The 21,966-nt window shown below is 38.7% G+C and overlaps 3 protein-coding genes across 4 annotated transcripts in view; 2 read left to right on the top strand and 1 right to left on the bottom strand.

Moving 5' to 3' along the window:
- tlcd3a (TLC domain containing 3A) overlaps nt 1-12,125 on the top strand; it is a 49,183-nt gene extending 37,058 nt beyond the window's left edge. The window contains exons 4-5 of the mRNA XM_061898940.1: nt 5,329-5,424; nt 9,693-12,125. Coding sequence (XP_061754924.1) covers nt 5,329-5,424; nt 9,693-9,971 — 375 coding nt within the window. The 3' untranslated portion in view covers nt 9,972-12,125. The remainder of the gene's footprint in view (nt 1-5,328; nt 5,425-9,692) is intronic.
- Nucleotides 1-21,966, bottom strand: part of LOC133551824 (uncharacterized) — a 502,474-nt gene that overhangs the window by 74,615 nt on the left and 405,893 nt on the right. The gene's annotated exons all lie outside the window — the stretch shown is intronic.
- The window catches only part of LOC133551821 (smoothelin-like protein 2), a 33,260-nt gene continuing 31,323 nt past the window's right edge, over nt 20,030-21,966 (top strand). The window contains exons 1-2 of one of the 2 annotated variants that reach the window (XM_061898937.1): nt 20,030-20,359; nt 20,421-20,866. In XM_061898937.1, coding sequence (XP_061754921.1) covers nt 20,453-20,866 — 414 coding nt within the window. In that variant the 5' untranslated portion in view covers nt 20,030-20,359; nt 20,421-20,452. The remainder of the gene's footprint in view (nt 20,360-20,420; nt 20,867-21,966) is intronic. The other variant, XM_061898939.1, reaches the window with a different exon arrangement.

Below are 21,966 nucleotides of genomic sequence, written 5' to 3'. Positions count from 1 at the left end.
AATGATTTCTGGATTTCATACAGTGGACATGCACGTACCGTGAAAATTTCAGACCCCTCCGGGATTTCTAAGTGGGAGAACTTGCATAATAGCAGGGTGTTCAAATACTTATTTTCATGACTGTATATGATAGTTAGTGACTGAGAGAAAATGTGGTTGCAGGAAACCATGCAACTTTTCTCTTACTACAGTTGATTGTTCACGTACTGAAAATTAGGAGTGTCACCATTGCAAATGTGTGCAAGCTTTTGACCACAAACATAGTATAGTCTCTGCTTGGTGACATTCGCATGGCTTGTACTGCCCGCCTCACAGCCAGTCAGAATCTATCGTCATGTTCATCTAAATGAAAATGCATTCATTTCAATTTAACAAACAATAGCGCTAACATGATAAACGGTGAGTTAGTACCTGCTGTATATAGATAGATGCGTGCTCGCGTTAACGCTGCTGGGAGGAGATCGGAGTTTTTCAAAAACGCAACTTTCATTCATAATTGTTGCATACTGTGTCTTCAAATGTTTCAGCAGAAGTGTCCCACACTTCCCTTTCATAAAGTTATTCTGTACAGAAAATATGGGCATCTACGTCGTCAACATAATGATTTGCCTGAGTAGCTGGACAGGATCATATTGCTCATAGGTCCTCCTCTTGATGAAAAATCATTATTACAAGTAGCGCTGTTTCAATCTTTTTTTGTAAAAGGTCAATGTTTGTTCAGACACCGACATTTTGCGATCATCCAGAAAAACTGTCAAAAGAATTGCTTGACACGATAGCAAGCAATTTCAAAGAATTGATACACTGGGAACCGGTTCTGAACATGAAGCGGTTTTCTATTCCCATCCCTACACGCTGCCTTCCGGTGGTCAAAACAGTGATTTGTCTTCATTCATTTATGGTAACACAATATATATATATTTTTTATCAATCACATGCGTTAACACGTTAACGTTCCCATCCCTAGAAAAAAGTACAAATTATAGTGTAACCATTGTACTCAGGTAAAATATTCCTTAAATGCGCAATTACATGTCTGCCTTTTGTGCATTCATACACATGCACAATGCAGGGGATGCCTGAATTCCAATGGGGAGCTCACCTCGCCAGAACATTGGCACTAATTAGAGACCGGAGCACTTATATTCGTTTGCAGACCACACACACGACACCTATCTGAAACTCTGCGGTCAATTGAGCAGAGGCATTATTTGGAGCATATTCATTATGATGGATATGCTTTTTTTTTTTTTATTGTTGCGCCATTGTTATGAGTAGGTAAGCTTTGGGGTTGGTTTAACTTTTAAGGAAGAACTACTGCCACTGAGGGATCTGACCTGCAAACCCCTTGCATTCCCTTAAAAGGAAAATAATACAAAAAGCAAGAGCAAGAGGATTATTATCATGTCACGTTTGAAAAACCTTCAAAAGGAAAAGGTTCAGGGTGTCCGATCAGTACAACCTGCTGGGGTAAGGTTTGTTACTGCTTAAGAAGGAACCGGTCCAACTGAGAGATTTGTCCTGGAAAAAAGCATGTGTTCCATTGTAAGGACAAGATGCGATACAAAAATAGGTGTTTTATTCTCTGTTAGCGAGAGGATTAGCTTGTCACGCGTCTCAGTAAACAAGCCGGGTGGGTAACTGAATAAAAAAATGAACAGATGGCAAGCGTCATACTCCAAATATCCCTTTTTTCTCAGCGGCTACAATTAGGATGGACAGTCTGGTTTGGACTGCTTGTAGTCGGATGGGCAGGGAGTGTGATCAGGGCTTAACTGTCCAGGTACTTGCGGTGTTAAGTTCTCGTCAGGCTTTTTCACAGGCAGATGGCAGAGCTGCTCATCCTTTATTTATCACCGACAAAGCAACCGGCTAGCTAGTTTTACCAACCAAACAGAGCTTTTTGTCCACAGGAGTCTCTGTGTGTCCAGCTCGTCTATTGTCAGGACGGCGTCTCTAACCGCTCCGGTCAATATTTGAAAGCCTCATTCATTACTAATGCTTTCTACATCACTTGAGCTGTAGCCAGTGTTTTATCGAGTTTTGCTGCTTCATCAAAAATTGCTACCGGTACTGGTAAAAAGGTGATTTAACTGAAAATGTAAGGTTCAATGTCAACTTACTCACGCTGTATTTGTCAACATGCTTACTGTTCGTTAATTTACCATGTGAACTTTGTTACGCTGTATTGTCTACAGCAGTGGTTCTCAACCTTTTTTCAGTGATGTACCCCCTGTGAACATTTTTTTAATTCAAGTACCCCCTAATCAGAGCAAAGCATTTTTAGTTGAAAAAAAGAGATAAAGAAGTTAAATACAGCACTATGTCATTAGTTTCAGATTTTTTTAAATTTGTATAACAGTGCAAAATATTGCTCATTTGTAGTGGTCTTTCTTGAGCTATTTGGAAAAAAAGATATAAAAATAACTAAAAGTTTATTGAAAAATAAACAAGTGATTCAATTAAAAATAAAGATTTCTACACATAGAAGTAATCATCAACTTAAAGTGCCCTCTTTGGGGATTGTAATAGAGATCCATCTGGATTCATGAACTTAATTCTAAACATTTCTTCACAAAAAAAGAAATTTTTGACATCAATATTTATGGAACATGTCCACAAACAAATGTAGCTGTCAACACTGAATATTGCATTGTTGCATTTCTTTTCACAGTTTATGAACTTACATTCATATTTTGTTGAAGTATTATTCAATAAATATATTCACAAAGGATTTTTGAATTGTTGCTATTTTTAGAATATTTAAAAAAAAATCTTACGTACCCCTTCAAGTACCCCCAGGGGTGCGCGTACCCCCATTTGAGAACCACTGGTCTACAGTATATGCGCATTGTCCGGGGATACACAATGTCAACTTATTCACACTGTATGTGTCAACATGCTTACTGTCCGTTAATACACAATGTGAACTTTCCCACGCAGTATTTTCAATGAGTATTTTGTTCAAGGCAAGTATTCAAAATATTTGCGGTTGTGCGCATGCCTGAACGCTTAAGTAGCATTCGGTAGCACAGTGTTTTTCAAAAAGTGCCCCGGCACACTAGTGAAATTATGCAACTTCACCTAATTGGTCCAAAAAATATTATTTGCAAATGAATAATTATAATCTGCAAACAATGTGCCGTTTTCTAGTGTCTGCGCTGTATGGAGCTCAGCAGGGTAGCCATGTAATACTCCATACAGTTAGGTGGCAGCAGGAAGTTCATTGCTTTGTCGAGAAAGGTTTGTCGTGATCCCAAATTGCAGAGCACAGCGGGAGACAGTGTGCAGGTAAAAGGCATGTTACGCTTAAACCAAAATTAACAAAAGGCAAGTCCCGCTAGGAAAAGGCACTGAAGCATAAGGATGCAAAACGAAAGTAAAAGTGAACTGGCTACAAAGTAAAAAAAACAGAATGCTGGACGACAGCAAAGACTTACAGTGTGTGTCCCACATGACATGACAAAGATGGATAGCGTCTGCACAGCTGTAATAGTCTTGTTTGCCAATACAAAGCAGGTCAGGCAATGGCACTCAAAGGAAAACACCAACAAAACAGGAAGAGCCACCAAAATAACAGCGCAAGACAGGAACTAAAGCACTACAAACAGGAAAACAACAACAATCTAAAAAAAAAAAAAAAGACTACCTGGTGGAATTTCATTTTTTTAACCTTTCTGCTGGTGGTGTGCCTCCGTATTTTTTCTATGAAAAAAATGTGGCTTGGCTCAAAAAAGGTTGAAAAACAATGAGGTAGCAGACCTCAATGAGTAGCAGTTATCGACAGAACACCGGGTCTTATATTTGCACCAATTTTTTGGATATATATTTTTTTACTTCATTCACATCAAGTCTCTTGAAGTCTCGACAGCCTTTCTTCAATGCGTCCATTTACTTCGCTAATTACTTACAAGCCGTCTGTGTAAAAGGAGATTGGGCAATATTTCCTGGTATGACATCTTGGATCGCGTCCCAATGTTGCGAGAAAATGTCATAAAACAAGGAGGTACTTCCGTCAATAAAAGTGGAACAATTCTAATGGACAAAAGATATGCTTGCAGTGAGGTCACATACGCAGCACAGAAAAAAAATAAATACATTTATAAAAAAGTAATAAATAAATATTCTTCTGTAGACTTCAACAAAATATATCATTTGGAAATTACACAATAATGTACCATTTAGTAGCATGTGATATTAACCTATTACATGCAAAGTGAGACATGTCGAGCCTCTGTTGGTTATCATTTTGACGATTGTGAGTTACAGTTTATGAAAACTTGAAGTTGTAAATCTCAGAAAATGCGCGGTTTCAAAAGGGTAAGCCTTGAGCATCAAAATAATAATAATAATAAAGGCTTGACATACCTCACTTTGCATGTAATGAGTTAATATCACATTTATACTTACAAACCCCGTTTCCATATGAGTCGGGAAATTGTGTTAGATGTAAATATAAACGTAATACAATGATTTGCAAATCCTTTTCAACCCATATTCAATTGAATGCACTACAAAGATAAGATATTTGATGTTCAAACTCATAAACTTCATTTTTTTTTTGCAAATAATTAACTTAACAATTTCATGGCTTCAACACGTGCCAAAGTATTTGGAAAAGGGTGTGTTCACCACTGTGTTACATCACCTTTTCTTTTAACAACACTCAATAAACGTTTGGAAACAATTGGAATGTTGTTTGTAATTGGAATTGTACTTCATACATGAATGAACTTGTACATCTGCGATGAGGTGGCAACTTGTCCAGGGTGTACACCGCCTGCTGCCCGATTGTAGCTGAGATAGGCTCCAGCGCCCCCCCGCGACTCGAAGGGAATAAGCGGTAGAAAAATGGATGGATGGATGGACTTGTACATCGTATTCTTTTTTTTGTTTTTGTTTCAGCTATATAATATAATGACTAGTCGCAGGAAAACATGCAACTTTTCTCTGACTACAATTGAATGTTCACCTACTGAAAATTAGGAGTGTCACTGAAGCAAATGTGTGCAAGCTTTTGACCAGAAACATAGCATAGTGTATTTCCTGGTATTACTTTTTGGATCGCATCCTAATGGTGTGAGAAAATGTCATAAAACAAGGAGGTACTTCCGTCAATAAAAGTGGAACAATCCTAATGGACAGAAGATTTACTTGCAGGTTGTGTTATACTTATTTAGTCAATGGCCTCATCACACTTCAATACACTCCCCTTTTCTGAGATTTTGTCCTTGGATGCCAGCTGTGTTTTGTTTTCCATGCTTATGTTTGTTTTCCCTTTCTCTCGCTCGCTCTCCCTCTCTTTTTTTTTTTTTTTCCGGTCTTTAGTTCTTCCGCAACGACCAGGGAGATTTCTTCATCGGCTGCTTGTTTCTCACCGAGCTCAGCACTCCTTTTGTTTCTCTGGGGAAGATACTGATTCAGGTGAGGCGACACCCAAGACACACCCCTGACATCCATTGTGTTGTTGTCTCTCCAAGACAACAGCCCCCACCAACTTGGGAAAGTACCACCTGTCAAATGAGCTGATTTCATGTTTTAATACATTCCCAGCGTGTAAAATCTAACTATTCTACACCTGAATCCATGCACACAGATGAATGAAAATGTGTGGAAACATGCATCCTTACTGTGTTGCCTGCCTGTGCAAATTTCTGTGTCACATCTTACAGATCATATCAATAACTGCCTTACTAGCTTTTTTGTTACTGTTTAGTTAATAGCCATAAGAGCCATTGTGATAAATTATGTGGCCTGCAGGAAGTGGTAGCTTAACATCCTGCTGTCAGTGCAACTTTACCTAAGGATCTTCCTGGTTTATGCTGACATCTACTGTCCACTTCCATTTACTGCTTCCTTTAAAGAAGCTGCCCAATTTGTCTTCCTAAAAAAGGGGTGTCAAATTCATTTTAGTTCCGGGGCCAAGTGAAGAATAATCTGTGCCGGACTATTAAAATCATGGCATTAAAACTAAAAAATAAAGACAACTTCAGATTGTTTTCTTTGTCTCACTTTGGGCAAAAATAGAACAAACACATTATGAAAATATTACAATAAAATATAGTAAAAAAATACCGGCAGCTGTAAAGTTTAGATCCATGAAGGAAAGAAATGTTTATAACTGAATAAATTTACATATGCGTAAAAATGTTTTCTTTTGTATATTTTTGTTTAATGAATAAGTAACGTTTATGACAATCTTTTTCCAAAACACAATATAGAATGTGAGATATAACAAAATAATGAATACATTTGTCATTTGTTTTCAGAATAAATACAAAAAAGTGGGCCCCATTTTTATGACTTGATGGGGTCCCCTGGATTTAGTAGTTTAGTCCAATGATTGCGGATGGATGTCAAGAGGGTTCACTTCGGTCATGTAATTCTGCTATTGAATAAATGTGCTCAGGTGCTGAAAGTGAACCCTCTTGCGTGGACCCCGACTTAAACAAGTTGAAAAACTTATTCGGGTGTTACCATTTAGTGGTCAATTGTACGGAATATGTACTGTACTGTGCAATCTCCTAATGAAAGTCTCAATCAATCAATTGCACTCTGATTGGACAATCAGACATGACAAAGTTATTGAGTTGGTTTATCGTCCGATTAATCAAATATGTCCACTAGATGTCGCAATAGCAATTCTTTGTAGATTATGCTACATATGTAAAAAAGAAAACACATGTTAGTTCACCAGTCTAGGAAAATGAGCAAACTATATTAATAACGTCCTGTAATTTTATACTATTTTTTTATCTTGATAAATTGAAAATGAACACCAATGAGTTGACTGAGGAACATCATCGCATAACTTATTCAGAATTGATAAATAACGACAAATAAAGATAGAATACCATTAACTGCAACATGTAAGTGTAACAAAACCCCAACAACATTATGATTTGCACATTTTCACAATGTGCTTGCTCTATTTCTAAACATAGAAAAACAATCTGAAGTTTTTTTATTTTTAAATTATCGTGCCGGGATTTTACCAGTCAGGCCCACTTTTGAGTAGCTTTTTCTTCATGTGGGCCCCGATCTAAAATGAGTTTACGTGTAACAAAACCTCAACAACGTTATGATTTGTACATTTTCAGAATGCTGTTGTTCTATTTCTAAACAAAGAAAACAATCTGAATTTGTCTTTATTTTTAAGTTATCGTGCCGTGATTTTACCAGTCCTGGCCCACTTGGGAGTAGCTTTTTCTCCATGTGGCCCCCAATCAAAAATGAGTTTATGTGTAACAAAACCCAACATTATGATTTGTACATTTTCATAATGTGCTTGTTCTATTTCTAAACAAAGAAAACAATCTGAAGTTGTCTTTATTTTTAAGTTATCGTGCCGTGATTTTACCAGTCCTGGCCCACTTGGGAATAGCTTTTTCTCCATGTGGCCCCCGATCAAAAATTAGTTTATGTATAACAAAACCCAACATTATGATTTGTACATTTTCAGAATGTGCTTGTTCTATTTCTAAACATAGAAAACAATCTGAATTTGTCTTTATTTTTAAGTTGTCGTGCGTGATTTTCCCAGTCCGGCTCACTTGGGAGTAGATTTTCTCCATGCGGCCCCCCATTCTAAAATGAGTTTACGTGTAACAAAACCCCAACATTTTGATTTGTACATTTTCAAAATGTGCTTGTTCTATTTCCAAACAAAGAAAACGATCTGAAGTTGTCTTTATTTTTAAGTTATTGTGCTGTGATTTTACCAATCCCGGCCCACTTGGGAGTAGCTTTTTCTCCATGTGGCCCCTGATCAAAAATGAGTTTATGTGTAACAAAAGCCAACATTATGATTTGTACATTTTCAGAATGTGCTTGTTCTATTTCGAAACAAATAAATCGATCTGAAGTTGTCTTTATTTTTAAGTTATCGTGCTGTGATTTTACCAGTCCCGCCCCATTTGGGAGTAGATTTTTCTCCATGTGGCCCCCCATTCTAAAATTAGTTTACGTGTAACAAAAGCCCAACAACATTATGATTTTTACATTTTCAAAATGTGCTTGTTTTATTTCTAAACAAAGAAAAACAATCTGAAGTTGTCTTTATTTTTTTAAAGTTATCGTGCCGTGATTTTACCAGTTCCGGCCCACTTGGGAGTAGATTTTCTCCATGTGGCCCCCCCATTCTAAAATTAGTTTACGTGTGACAAAACCCCAACAACATTATGATTTGTACATTTTCAAAATGTGCTTGTTCTATTTCTAAACAAAGACAAACAATCTGAACAGGGATGGGAATTTTCCGCGGATCCCCGGAATTCCGCCGATTTTGGCGCCGACAGGGTCATTTCTGTGAATCGTTTAAATCCGGGGAGAAAATTATTGGGGGGGTTAGGTACTCATGGTTTTTGTCTCTGCGTTGACCTAGTTATCAGTACAAGGCAGAGGATTCCCGCGAAAAATATAATGCCAATGTGTGAAGGCACCAGATTGGCTAGGTCTACTATCAGCTGACGACATCAACCAATGACATTGCCCGTTATAGGCGTCTGCACGCGTCGTTTGCCGACAATGTCTAGTCCCTGATCCTCAATTATTGTGAGCGTTTCTGAACTCGTATTCTGTTTATATTGGTTGTGTTTATCGGCAACTAATCTGGAAAGAAAACACAGTAGCTCTCAATTAACACGTTTTTCTTTATTGACAAAACAGTTTCAGACATGGTTAAGCTTATTCAAGATAGGAATGCTTCATTAGCGAAAGATATCAATAAGGGCGTGAGAAACAAGTGGAACTGTGCATGGCTCGATATATCTATCAAACTGAAGGTGAAGATTAACAACAATATCGTAGAAGTAGACAAACTGATCAGCGATTTCATTGCAAAGTGCGATGAACCGGGACGTCCTCAGTGCTTATATTGCACGGACATTGTGAACTATGGATCTTGGGGAAAGGTGGCACTCTTTGACCACACGAAATCGGCAAGGCATCTAAGTAAAGTGAGTTTACGGAGAAGAATTCTGGTTAATCCATTTGTAGGCGTATTTTTGTCTATAATCCAAAAGTGTGCAAGATTTTGATATACGTGTAAACTTGTATACATAAATTTCATCACATGATACATTTTTATGAAAATATTTGCTAATAAATGTGCAATTTTGGTCAGGAGAATATTTTTAGATTTTGACTCAAAATAGCAGGAAATGCATCCTAAGCTAACATAGATTTAAAAATTTTCTCGGGCGGGCATGCCCCCAGACCCCCCTAGCAGGCGAGTGCACAAAGTGAACTCGGGTGCGGCCGCTATGCGGCCTTCCGCAAAGCGGTGTTTCAGGATTAAAAAACTTTCTGCTGATTTTGTAAATCTTCATTCCCATCCCTGTCTGAAATTGTCTTTATTTTTAAAAGTTATCGTGCCGTGATTTTACCAGTCCCCGTCCCACTTGGGAGTAGCTTTTTCTCCATCTGGCCCCCGATCTAAATCTAGTTTACGTATAACCAAACCCTAACAACATTATGATTTGTACATTTTCAGAATGTGCTTGTTCTATGACTAAACACAGAAAACGATCTGAAGTTGTCTTTATTTTTAAGTATTTGTGCCGTGATTTCACCAGTCTCGCCCCCACTTGGGCGTAGCTTTTTCTCCATGTGATCTAAAATGAGTTTGACGCCCCTGATCTACCCAGACCTAGCGTTTAAGTCCATTTTGAACTCTCTTGTCTCCTCGCCAGCTGGGCCTCCATGAATCCTGGCTGCACAAGTTGAACGGCGGCATGGTCCTGCTCACCTTCTTCATGTGCCGCATCGCCCTCTTCCCCTACATGTACTGGATATACGGCAGCCACTACGGCATCCCGCTGTACGCCGTGCCCTCCCGCCTGCCGCTCTCCGCCAACCTGGGCAACTGCTTCATCCTGGGGCCGCAGGTCTACTGGTTCGTGCTGCTGTGCCGAAAGGGCTACCGGCTGTACCAGCGCAGTCGGCGGCCCGACTCCTCTAAGGACGAGTGATCTCCAGTCGCCGTTGTCGCACACTAACACAACAACTCCCTCGCATCCAACCCCACACTATTGTACTGTAGGCCGGAATGGGACTGCCGGCGTATTTCGCACAATTTTCACCCTCCTGTTTGGAATCTGCTGCTAACAGTGGACCTCTCCCGTACCTTACAATCGACTACTGAAGTTTCTGGCGATGTCCTTTTTTGGGGATTCTACCAAAGCCTCCTCCTCGTTTACACGGCGTCGAAGGCTTGAGTGCCGACTCAATCATCTCCGTCGCCGTGATGGTCCGTTAAGAGTGTGCGGGTGGCTGCTACGAAAGGTATTTATTTGTATTGCTTTGTTGTACGAATGGCGGCTCTTTGGTCTTGTTTCCGCTCCTACGGCAGGAAGGATTGTCTCCAGAGTGACGCAGATTGAGGCAGCATTAACCGAAGAAATGTAGCCGATTGGTTGTGTGCATATTTTGGAGTTGTGTTACCGAAGTTGGACAACTCGTCCATTTTAATGTTTTGGAGAATTCACTGGAAAGCTAACACTTTTTACTCCACGGTCAGCCGGTGCCTCAGAGACGAGCAATAAGACGAGGGTGGACCACATCTGGTCGGCTTCCATAGACGAGGGCTTTAAACACTTCAGGTTTTTATCATCGTGTTGTTTCGTCACAAAAAATATCTTAACCTTTAAACTACTTCATTTTTATCGAGAGCGACCATATCAGCAGTTGATTTTACAGTTCAATAGAACCTTTTGTTTTCTTTGAGGGAGAAAAATACTGCGTTGTTGGTTTTTTAATGTCATAAGACAACACTATAAGAATATATCAAACACTGTAAAGCTTTATAGATGACTAACTGATTTCCCTGCGAAGAGGATCTATGCAACAACAAAAAAAGGACATCCGCGCTGTATGTTTACAAGACCTAATTTGATTTCCGTCTTGTTGCATTATGTTGCGTTTGGAAAGTTTGAGATTATGTCCATCAAAAAAAAAAAATACCTGCAATCATTCCAGGTGAAAAGTTATTTTAGTCGCAATCTCTTGGTTTTTGTAGTTTTTTTTCCTTAATTTGCTTGCGTACTGTTGGTCGCTATTTCAGTTTTGCAAAAACCTTGCCGGCATTGTTGGGCTTGGTGCTAATAGACAACCTTCTTCAGTTTAAATCGAGAAAATACGACTTTTTGGCCAAATTATGTTCACATTATGGGACAATATTTCCATCCATATTTCCTTTGAACACAGTTTAGGGATTTGCTGACTTATTTACTTTTGAAAGTGACATTTGTGAGAATTACTTACTAAACATAAACCTACAGTTGGAAGAGGATTCACATGGCCCCATGTTGCGGTTTACCTGACTCATGAATCGTGACGAATTGGGGGGTGCATTATCCACTTTAGCCGCCAGATGGCGGTAGAGTGTTGAATATCTTACGTGTTTAGTGGCATTTTCAACTTTCAGGCATGTGAAATGTCCGCGAAAACCTGCTTTTTTTAAACATTAGTTTTAGCGTCAAAATAACACTTAAAAGTTTTTTAACGCAATATCAAAAAGTAGGATCAAGACTAAATTTGTTGAACGCTCGCCTCAGCCGCATGTTCCTAAACAACGCACTAAACTGCAAGACAGGGTGACGATCAGTGGCGCCAAAACAAGCTCACTACTTAGCACAGTTAGCATCATATAGCTAGCTTACTTACCATCGTCTGTGTTCGCTGTCCGAGCCACAACATTGACGTTTTTCTACTTTGCTGATCCAAAGTGCTTCAAATCTGATCTTTTCACATCAGGCCACATCAGGAGGTAGTCCGAATCCGATTGGAATCTGATCTTTTCAAATGTGACTTCAGTCAAAACGCAATCCGACCCTTATGGAACATTTTTGTCATCTTTGTGCGAGCTACATCATTCGTGTGCGCGGGGAAAAACGCAGCCCACCAGCGGAAGTAGCTACTTCATCACAATATCTGGTTTTAGTTAGCAAAGTCTATTTTCGACGGCCGAATTTTCGGTGTATCACTAGTCAGTAGTGCGCAAATAATAAGGTAAATGTATTATATGAATATATATTTTGAGTCCGAAGAATATCGATTGTTGAAGGACTGGAATTTACCCTGTGCCGTATTTGCTTACAAAAATAAAGCTAACATTGAGCCAGGTTGATGTCCGTGTGTCTCCTCTACTTAACAGCCATTTTATATATATATATATATATATATATATATATATATATATATATATATATATATATACACATATATAGTGTGTGTGTGTGTGTATATATTAGGGGTGTAACGGTACGTGTATTTGTATTGAACCCTTTCGGTACGGGGGTTTCGGTTCGGTACGAGGGTGTATCGAACGAGTTTGTATCTTAAAGTCTTAACAAGCTGCTCTTCTTTCTGCCTCTGTCTGAGCAGTGAGCACCCAGCATTGTCCCGCCCACACAACCATCTGATTGGTTACATACAAAGCCAATCAGCAGTGCGTATTCAGAGCGATGTAACAGCCAATCAGCAGTGCATATTCAGAACGCATGTTGTAAATGCTTCATCGTCGATCAGATACGTGCTTTTAGCAGCGGACATCGTACACTCCCCAAATTATAAAAAACACTTTCCAGTCACAACTATTACAAACATCACTATGAGCCCGTTGACATTCTAGAAACCTAAACTGCAGTTCAGCTCGCTCACAGTTCTGGCTTGAGGTGATGTGAAGACTAATTAGCTTTTAGCGTTACGTTAGCTCATTTTACAGTGTGTGTGCGTGTGTGTGTGTGTTAGGGGCGTGTGCGTGCGTGTGTGTGTGTTAGGGCCGTGTGCGTTTGTGTGTGTGTGTGTATGTGTGTGTGTGTGTGTGTGTGTTAGGGGCAGCAAAGCCCTGTCTGTTTGTTATTTCACATGAACTAACATGAACTCCATAGATTTCAGGGATGAATAGTCGCTCCTATTGCAATTGTACTATTTTTCAGCTATAGTTACATGAATCATTATTAATGTAGCAGCCTAGTTTTTAATGGCAGGGTGCCTGCTATCACATGTTGACAAAAATATAACATTTACATAATAAAAGTCAACTACAGGCTTCCCAAATGCTGTAATAAATTAAGCACGATGAGTTGACTTGAAACTGTTTAATGTTGCACTTTTTATATGTAGAAGAAAGGTTTTGTCATTTTATTTAATCAAAGCAACAACTTGAGGCAGTTTAATGTGGATTAACATGGGCAGAATTATTGTAGTGTTCCCAATGTTAAAAGGATCAAGCCATTGTTTACAAATTTGGTAAATAAATAATCAGAAAATGTATATTTGGTTGTTTTCTTACTGTACCGAAAATGATCCGAACCGTGACCTCTAAACCGAGGTACGTACTGAACCGAGATTTTTGTGTACCGTTACACCTCTAGTATATATATATATGTATATATATATATATATATATATATATATATATATATATATATATATATATATATACATGTATGTATATATGTATGTATATGTGTGTGTATATAAGTATATATATATATATATATATACATATATATATAATGTGTTTGTATGTATATATACATATATATGTATTTATGTATATGTGTTATATATGTATATATATATATATATGTACACATGTATTCATTTATATATTATATTTATTTTCATTAAAAAAAACAACTCATTTTTAATACAAAAGGTGAACTGCAGTTTTGTTGGAATTTTGCCTATCGTTTACAATCGTAAGAGAAAAGAACACATCTTTTTTCTTTAGGATTTTAAAGATGATAAACGCTTGGAAGTTGCGGCTAATTGGAGTCACCGTTGCAGCCTTTAAAGCCCCCTAAAATAACTTCAAAATCCTCCTTCAAAATTTTATATACACACAGCAAGTCTAAATATAATGTAGTGACAAATATATTCTACACAATATGTATAATTTACAGTCCTTGCCGGAACAAGTTCTTTGCCGCATTTATTTCCGTTTCCTTAGCAGCGTAACAAATGTGTTCCTACTGCCGTAAACAAGGCGTATGTGTGTTCTAATCATGGCAAACACTGTAACAAACAACAAAGACGACTATTTCAAATGAGGATTCACAACATTTTTGAATCTTAATGAAGGATGATCTACTGCTTCTGGATGCCAGTGCAAAGGAAGAGTAAGACGTTGGAGCAGACGGAAGCTGATACTGTGAGGTGAAAGCCACTCGAAACTGCAAGTTGTGGAATTTGAAGCCAAGCTATTGTGACATAAATGGATTGCTTACCCAAAAGCAACAGGAAACGTCCCCGGGCCAGCTGGACCAGACAAACAACTGTCCATCGAGTGAGTCACTATACTATCAACCATGATACACACAGCACGTAATACGTGTTCTTAGAACTACAGTACATAAAAAGTCTTGCTAGTAAACAAAACATGAATTGTGGGCTAATACTTTACAGATATTGTAATATGACCATGTTTTTCAGTCAGTACAGATCGGTGTTGTATCACAAGAGTTGTGCATTACCAAGTCAAACGTGTTTTGCGCTGTCGTAGAAGCTATATTATCTCTTTATATAACTAGCTTTTACGGCTAATTCCGTAACACGCAAATGTGTTACTATGATAGAAAAAGCTCCTCATTGTTTGCTCTTACAATAACAATGTCTCTACAGCTTGGTTATTATACAGGTTACAGAACGTAAATGAAATATTGTTTACACTTTTTGAATGCATTTTGAAAGTGAGTAAGTGGTAGAATTGATTGCTCATATTATTAGCTGCATTGCCAGCCACCAAGCCACAGCCGATTTTTACATGTTAGAAATCGGGGATAAAAAAACGTACATTTTGTCTTCTTGTCTTTTATAAGGATTGTGAGTGATAGGCAAGATTGAAAAAAAAAAAAAAAAAAGTGCAGTTCCCCTTTAATAGTGGCGGCTGTATATATGTGTGTATGTATATATATATATATATATATATATATACATATATATAGCCATGCGCCCACCGCAACCCCAGAGGGAATAAGCGGTAGAAAAATGGATGGAGATATATATATATATATATATATGTGTGTGTATATATATATGTGCATATATATATATATATATGTATATGTATGTATATATATATATATATATATATATATATGTATATGTATGTATATATATATATATATATATATATATATATGTATGTATGTGTCTGTATATATATATGTGTGTGTATATATACAGTATATATATATGTATATATATATGTCTTGATTGGATTATCCAGAGAATAGTGCTCGATACCGTGGTAGAGCGCAATATGTAGGTGTGGGAAAAATCACAAGACTACTTCGTCTCTACAGAACTGTTTCATGAGGGGTTCCCTCAATCATCAGGAGATTTCCTGATGATTGAGGGAACCCCTCATGAAACAGTTCTGTAGAGACGAAGTAGTCTTGTGATTTTTCCCACACCTACATATATATATATATATATATATATATATATATATATATATATATATATATATATATATATATATATATATATATATATATATATATATATATATATATATATATATATATATATATATATATATATATATATATATATATATGTGAGTGTATATATATGTGTATATATATATATGTGTATATATATGAGCGGCTAGGAGACATCAAGAGTAAGAAGGGGTAGAAAATGGATTAGAAAGGACAGATTTGAAAAAAATAATTAAAAAAAAATCCTGCGGTCCGGATTTTGGACGCTGGCGACCTGAATCCGGTCAAGTGCGCATGCGAGTGAGGTCGGGGCCACATTAGGGCCCGTGCGCGTTTAAAATGGAGTCTGATAAAGATCACTTTTTACTTGGAGTTTAAACAGCAAGCTGAAAAAAATCTGATTACGAAAACACCCAATTTGGCACAGTGTAAATGTAGACAAAAAGACAGCCAAAAGAGGTTGGTAGATCAGAATAAATAAAAGCACCCAATCGCAGGAAATGTCGTCCTCATTCTTCAAATATTCTTCTTTTTGTCAGTTTTTCCCCTTTTTTTTTTTTTATGCTACATGCCTGAACTTTGACCACAGCGTCAGTTGCTATGTAGAATGGCACCTTTCATATTTTTCAGCAGACTGCATTGCACACCAAGTGAGATCCACCCAGGAATGGAACCAGATGAATCCCTTCCTTACTCTGAAAATAAAAGATTGGCGCCGTTTTGTAATTAACGCGACGCAGCGCGTCTTAAGTTGATCCTATATCCTCAGGGTTTGATGTAGATAAATAACTTGATTACGGTCTATTTTGACACTGTGACGACTCGGTTCAATCTCAACTTTAGCACAGATCTGTCTTGTTTTGTCATTTCTCCCGTAGATTTGTCCTAACGTAGACCGACATGCTTAGCGGGGCTTCATTTTTTTGTACTGGTTGGCAAACCAAAGACTGTCAGGCACTTTAGTCCGTCATAGCAACTTGAGTAATGTGAAGAAAATGCATCTCATCCTCATACAAACCCCGTTTCCAAATGAATTGGGAAATTGTGTTGGATGTAAATATAAACGGAATACAATGATTTGCAAATTGAGTATTGAGTAAGTTGAATATGCTACAAAGACAACATATTTGATGTTCAAACTGATATTTATTTTTTTGTTGCAAATCATCAACTTTAGAATTTGATGCCAGCAACACGTGACAAAGAAGTTGGGAAAGGTGGCAATGAATTATGATAAAGTTGAGGAAAGCTCATCAAACACTTATTTGGAACATCCCACAGGTGTGCAGGCTAATTGGGAACAGGTGGGTGCCATGATTGGGTATAAAAACAGCTTCCCAAAAAATGCTCAGTCTTTCACAAGAAAGGATGGGGCGAGTTACACCCCTTTGTCCACAACTGCGTGAGCAAATAGTCAACAGTTTAAGAACAACGTTTCTCAAAGTGCAATTGCAAGAAATTTAGGGATTTCAACATCTACGGTCCATAATATCATCAAAAGGTTCAGGGAATCTGGAGATATCACTCTACATAAGCGGCATGGCCGGAAACCAACATTGAATGACCGTGACCTTCGATCCCTGTATCAAAAACCGACAACAATCTCTAAAGGATATCACCACATGGGCTCAGGAACACTTCAGAAAACCACTGTCACTAAATACAGTTTGTGGCTACATCTGTGAGTGCAAGTTAAAGCTCTACTATGCAAAGCGAAAGCCATTTATCAACAATATCCAGAAACGCCGCCGGCTTCTCTGGGCCGGAGATCATCTAAGATAGACTGATGCAAAATGGAAAAGGATTCTTTGGTCTGACGAGTCCACATTTCAAATTGTTTTTGGAAATATTCGACATTGTGTCATCCGGACCAAAGGGGAAGCAAACCATCCAAACTGTTATCGACGCAAAATTCAAAAGCCAGCATCTGGGATGGTATGAGGGTGCATTAGTGCCCAAGGCATGGGTAACTTACACATCTGTGAAGGCACCATTAACGCTGAAAGGCACATACAGGTTTTGGAACAACATATGCTGCCATCTAAGCGCCGTCTGTTTCATGCAAGACGATGCCAAGACACATTCAGCACGTGTTACAACAGCGTGGCTTCGTAAAAAAAGAGGGTGGCTACTTTCCTGGCCCGCCTGAAGTCCAGACCTGTCTCCCATCGAAAATATGTGGCGCATTATGAAGCGTAAAATACGACAGCGGAGACCCCGGACTGTTGAACGACTGAAGCTCTACATAAAACAAGAATGGGAAATAATTCCACTTTCAAAGCTTCAACAATTAGTTTTCTCAGTTCCCAAATATTTTAGTGTTGTTAAAAGAAAAGGTGATGTAACACAGTGGTGAACATGCCCTTTCCCAACTACTTTGGTATGTGTTGCAGCCATGAAATTCTAAGTTAATTATTGTTTGAAAAAAAAAAAAAGTTTTTGAGTTTGAACATTAAATATCTTGTCTTTGTAGTGCATTCAACTGAATATGGGTTGAAAAGGATTTGCAAATCATTGTATTCCGTTTATATTTACATCTAACACAATTTCCCAACTCATATGCAAACGGGGTTTGTATTTATTTTTTTTTACGTCTTGATACATTAGATAAATATTTCCTTAAATTGTCCATTCATACTCTGCATTATTTCACACATGTCTAATGAACATAAAAATAGATGTCAGTGGCTATAGGGCAGCTACAACATTTAAAAACGGGAGGGCGTCGCTACACGTTAGCGATAGCATGTTGGTTTAGGATTACTCGCGAAATCCTAATTCTTAATATTCAACGGCGACAGTAGAGTAAGATAACTTTACGATTTTTGTAGATTAGATGTGAATGCTTAACACTATTTCCAGGGGTCGCATCGCTGCCGTGCTAAAAATATTAGCGTCGGGTTAAAAGTTGGACTTAGTTTCTGTTGTCCCCCAAAAAAATGGTTTCCGGTAGCAGCGCTAATGTAAACAGCCGGAAGGTTTTCTTTTGGAGGTTTAACCGCTACCTGGCCTACAGTATCCAAGTGACAGAAGCGGAGCACTTTTTAGTAGTTTTAGGAATATTTAGCTGATACCGAGGATGTTGCTAAATGCTAAAGCTCGAAACTTAACTTTTCAAAGCTTAAAAAAAAAAAAATTTTTTTAAAGTGAAAATTTCCATTACGGTTCTGTAGTAATTGATTTCAGGCTATATTCGGAATTGAGTGGTATTTAAATAATTTAACCAATGTAGCGTCATTACTTTCCTTCTTTCCCCCCTTTTCTTCCGTGATGATATGAATGCAGCACCGTTCTGCTAAAAATGCACAAGTATTTGAGCTGTGATGTGATACTGGCGGGAAGATTTGGATCTGCGGACAACGAGCCCGATTTGGTTCCCGGTGCCTTGTGGAAAACATTTCTTTGTGTGACAAATCCCGGTGTGAAAGGAAAAAGTCGGCAGGGGGTGTTTACAGGTTGTGACTCTACGGTTATCATCACCAGCATATATATCATTAACTAAACAATCGCGTATTCAATTTCCGTCCCTTAGAGGTGATTACAAATTGATTCTGGTTCATTTATTAGCATGGGTTTTACATTGTGTTTTTAATCCACAATTTTTTTTTACGTAATTCATGGTTAGGCCATCAAAGAATGCATATAATAATGTCTTAAATTTGTTTGCTGTGCGCTTTTTTTTTTGTTTTAGTCGATTTTGTAGCTTTCGGAATTGTATTTCTTTTTAACACATGGGGTCTTTGAACGCACCACGGGCACAATCTCTTTACACTTCTCGCCCCTGTCCCCGTTTTTTTTTTTTTTTTCAATAAAAAAAAAAAATCCCCACCAGTAAAATAATAGCAAAAAAATTGGATGGCACGGACCTTGTTTTGTGGTTCAAATTTTTTGACTGGAAATATCTTATGTAAGCAGAGTTACATGAGCTTTCATCTTCTACTTGTAAACCTGGAGCACCCCTTTAAAAGAAATCAATAAACTTGATTTGATAGTCTTTTGAATTTAACCTTCAGCGTCCTTAATTCATACAAAGTAGTAGTAGTGATTGAACAACTTGTCCCAAAATGAAATACTCATTATAGTAGCATCCTTGTTTTCTTCATCTTTAGCATCAATGGTTGGAATTGGGGGTTAAATCACCGAATTGATTCCCGAGCACGGCCACCACTGCTGCTCACTGCTCCCCTCACCTCCCAGGGGGTGGAACAGGGCGATGGGTCAAATGCAGAGGTTAATTTCACCACACCTAGTGGACTATCAGTGGTACTTTAACTTTCAGATGTAATTCCACATCTCTTCCACTTTGAGGCACTGTTGAGTCAATCTGAAGCTGAGCTACTGGAGTGACAACAGTTGCAAAATTCCTTCTTCTTGGCATCACGATTTGAACAATCGAAGGGGTCCAACCTTGTTGGCACACTTCGATAGTTTTGGTGTGGCAGAAGAAGCCCTTTAAAGACGTTTGGGATAAACTAGAATTTGCACCAGTGGCAAAGAGTCCCAACATAAATAATCCTGGCCCCGCCTACTCATTTTCTTAGCCTACGCCCCCTTTAAGTCCCAAAATACATAGACAAACCTGTTGCTCTCAAACACAAATGAGCCACTGAGCTGGGGCAAAGACCGGGATGGGACAGAAGCCAGTTCCTTGCGGATGGTCGGTCTGAGCATGCATCCTTCCGTTTCATTTAAGGAACCTGATCCGATTGTGTGATGTTACCCTCCGTCATGACTTGATGTGGAGGTTTTTTTTCCATTATTTATAAATACCTTCTAAATAGAAGCTAGAACAGAAAGAAGAGTCAAGTTGAAAGAAGTCCAAGAGCTTTGATTAGACTTAAAAGTAGCTGGCAAAGACTTGTGATCCTTTTAATAGTTCAACCTGCTGGATTCTAAGTATGGACCAAGTTGGTATCTGTTGAAAGATAAAGAACAAGAGAGTCCTAAATCGACAACACTTGCATTTAGATTCATCCAGGTGAGACTACCCGAAAAAAGCCATGGACGAATGCGCCAAAGGTCCCGCGGAGAAGCTGATGAACGAGGCTGTGGCCCGCTTCAACACCACCTTGCAGGCGGCCGTGAAGGAAGTCCACGTGGACGTGAGCGCCTTCAAGCAGCGCATCGAGCAGCGTGTCGATGAAATGAGCAGCTCCAACCGACCCCTGGTCGAAGCCGTTAACATGCTTCAGGAGGAGAACCTGCTGCTGCGCTCCAAGCTGGAGGCCCTCAGTCGCCTGGTGGAGGGTCTGGCCGGGGTGCAGATCGACAGGAGTTCCCCCGGTGGGTCGAACGGACTTAAGGAGATGCAGTCCAGGAACCGGGAAGGCCAGAGGGGCCTGGTAGGTCTGGCTACATCCTCTGAAGAGTCAATCGGATCTGCATGGAGGGCGAAAAAACTGATGGCCATGAATGTGAGTATTCAAATTTTCCTACTACTTGGTCTTAAAAGAACCTAAAACTCTTAATCAAAGAGACTTGAACCTGCGGTCAGGTGCAAGTCCTGAATGTTTGCCTGAAACAAATGTCTCTAGTTTTTAACTTATAGGCGTTACTAAAACACAGTTTTCCCAAAGTATGTGGGCTGCCAACCAGGTTTAAAAAAAAAACAACATTTCAGAGTGTTGTAAAACTGGTTGTTAGGCATTCCTAAAGCAAACTTTGACATTTTTAAGTAGTTTTTTGCTGTACTGTTTAATGAACTGATACCAGGTACTTGGTCCTAATGCTCATGCAAAAAACAACTCCGAAAACAATCGCGCAAATACCTACTCAGTGGCCTCGTGGTTGGATTGTCCGCCCTGAGATCGGTAGGTTGTGAGTTCAAACCCCGGCGAGTCATACCAAAGACTATAAAAAATGAGACCCATTACCTCAATGCTTGGCACTCAGCATCAAGCGTTGGAATTGGGGGTTAAATTACCTCAAAGTGATTCCCGGGTGGGGCTACCGCTGATGCTCACTGCTCACCTCCCAGGGGGTGAGCAAGGGTGATGGGTCAAATGCAGAGAATAATTTCACCACACCTCGTGTGTGTGTGACAATCATTGGTACTTTACTTTGATATTACTTTACTTTGATATGCCAATCATCCAAGCAGGAACCACATCAAAACCCGAAACTTTCTGTAGGGTACTTAGACTTAGTCTTCCTTTATTGTCATTCAAATTTTAACTATATACTACAGGTAAGAAAGAAATTCCGTTACATTAGATTGTGGTAGTGCAGGATAAAAGAGTAAAAGGGTATTAAATTGTTGCGAATACCCAGTTGTGCAATTGCGCGAATGCCTGGTACGACACTACAGATTACTGCCAGAGATCAAAGAAGCAACCATAGGGAAAATTCAAAACATTCTAAGTAGTTACTTGTCTTCCACGGCAAGGACCTGGAATTTTTCAAATGATCCACATGGGTAGCAAAGTGAAACCTGGACCATTACTAAAATCTGAATGTCCTCAAGGTATGCAGATATGAAAGTGAATACCCAGTCAACGATCGCACGAATGCCAGG

Source organism: Nerophis ophidion, linkage group LG04 (assembly GCF_033978795.1).
Source record: "Nerophis ophidion isolate RoL-2023_Sa linkage group LG04, RoL_Noph_v1.0, whole genome shotgun sequence".
Lineage (NCBI taxonomy): Eukaryota > Metazoa > Chordata > Actinopteri > Syngnathiformes > Syngnathidae > Nerophis > Nerophis ophidion.
The sequence above is the reverse complement of the archived record's forward strand: the minus strand, read 5'-3'. Positions and strand labels throughout refer to the sequence as shown.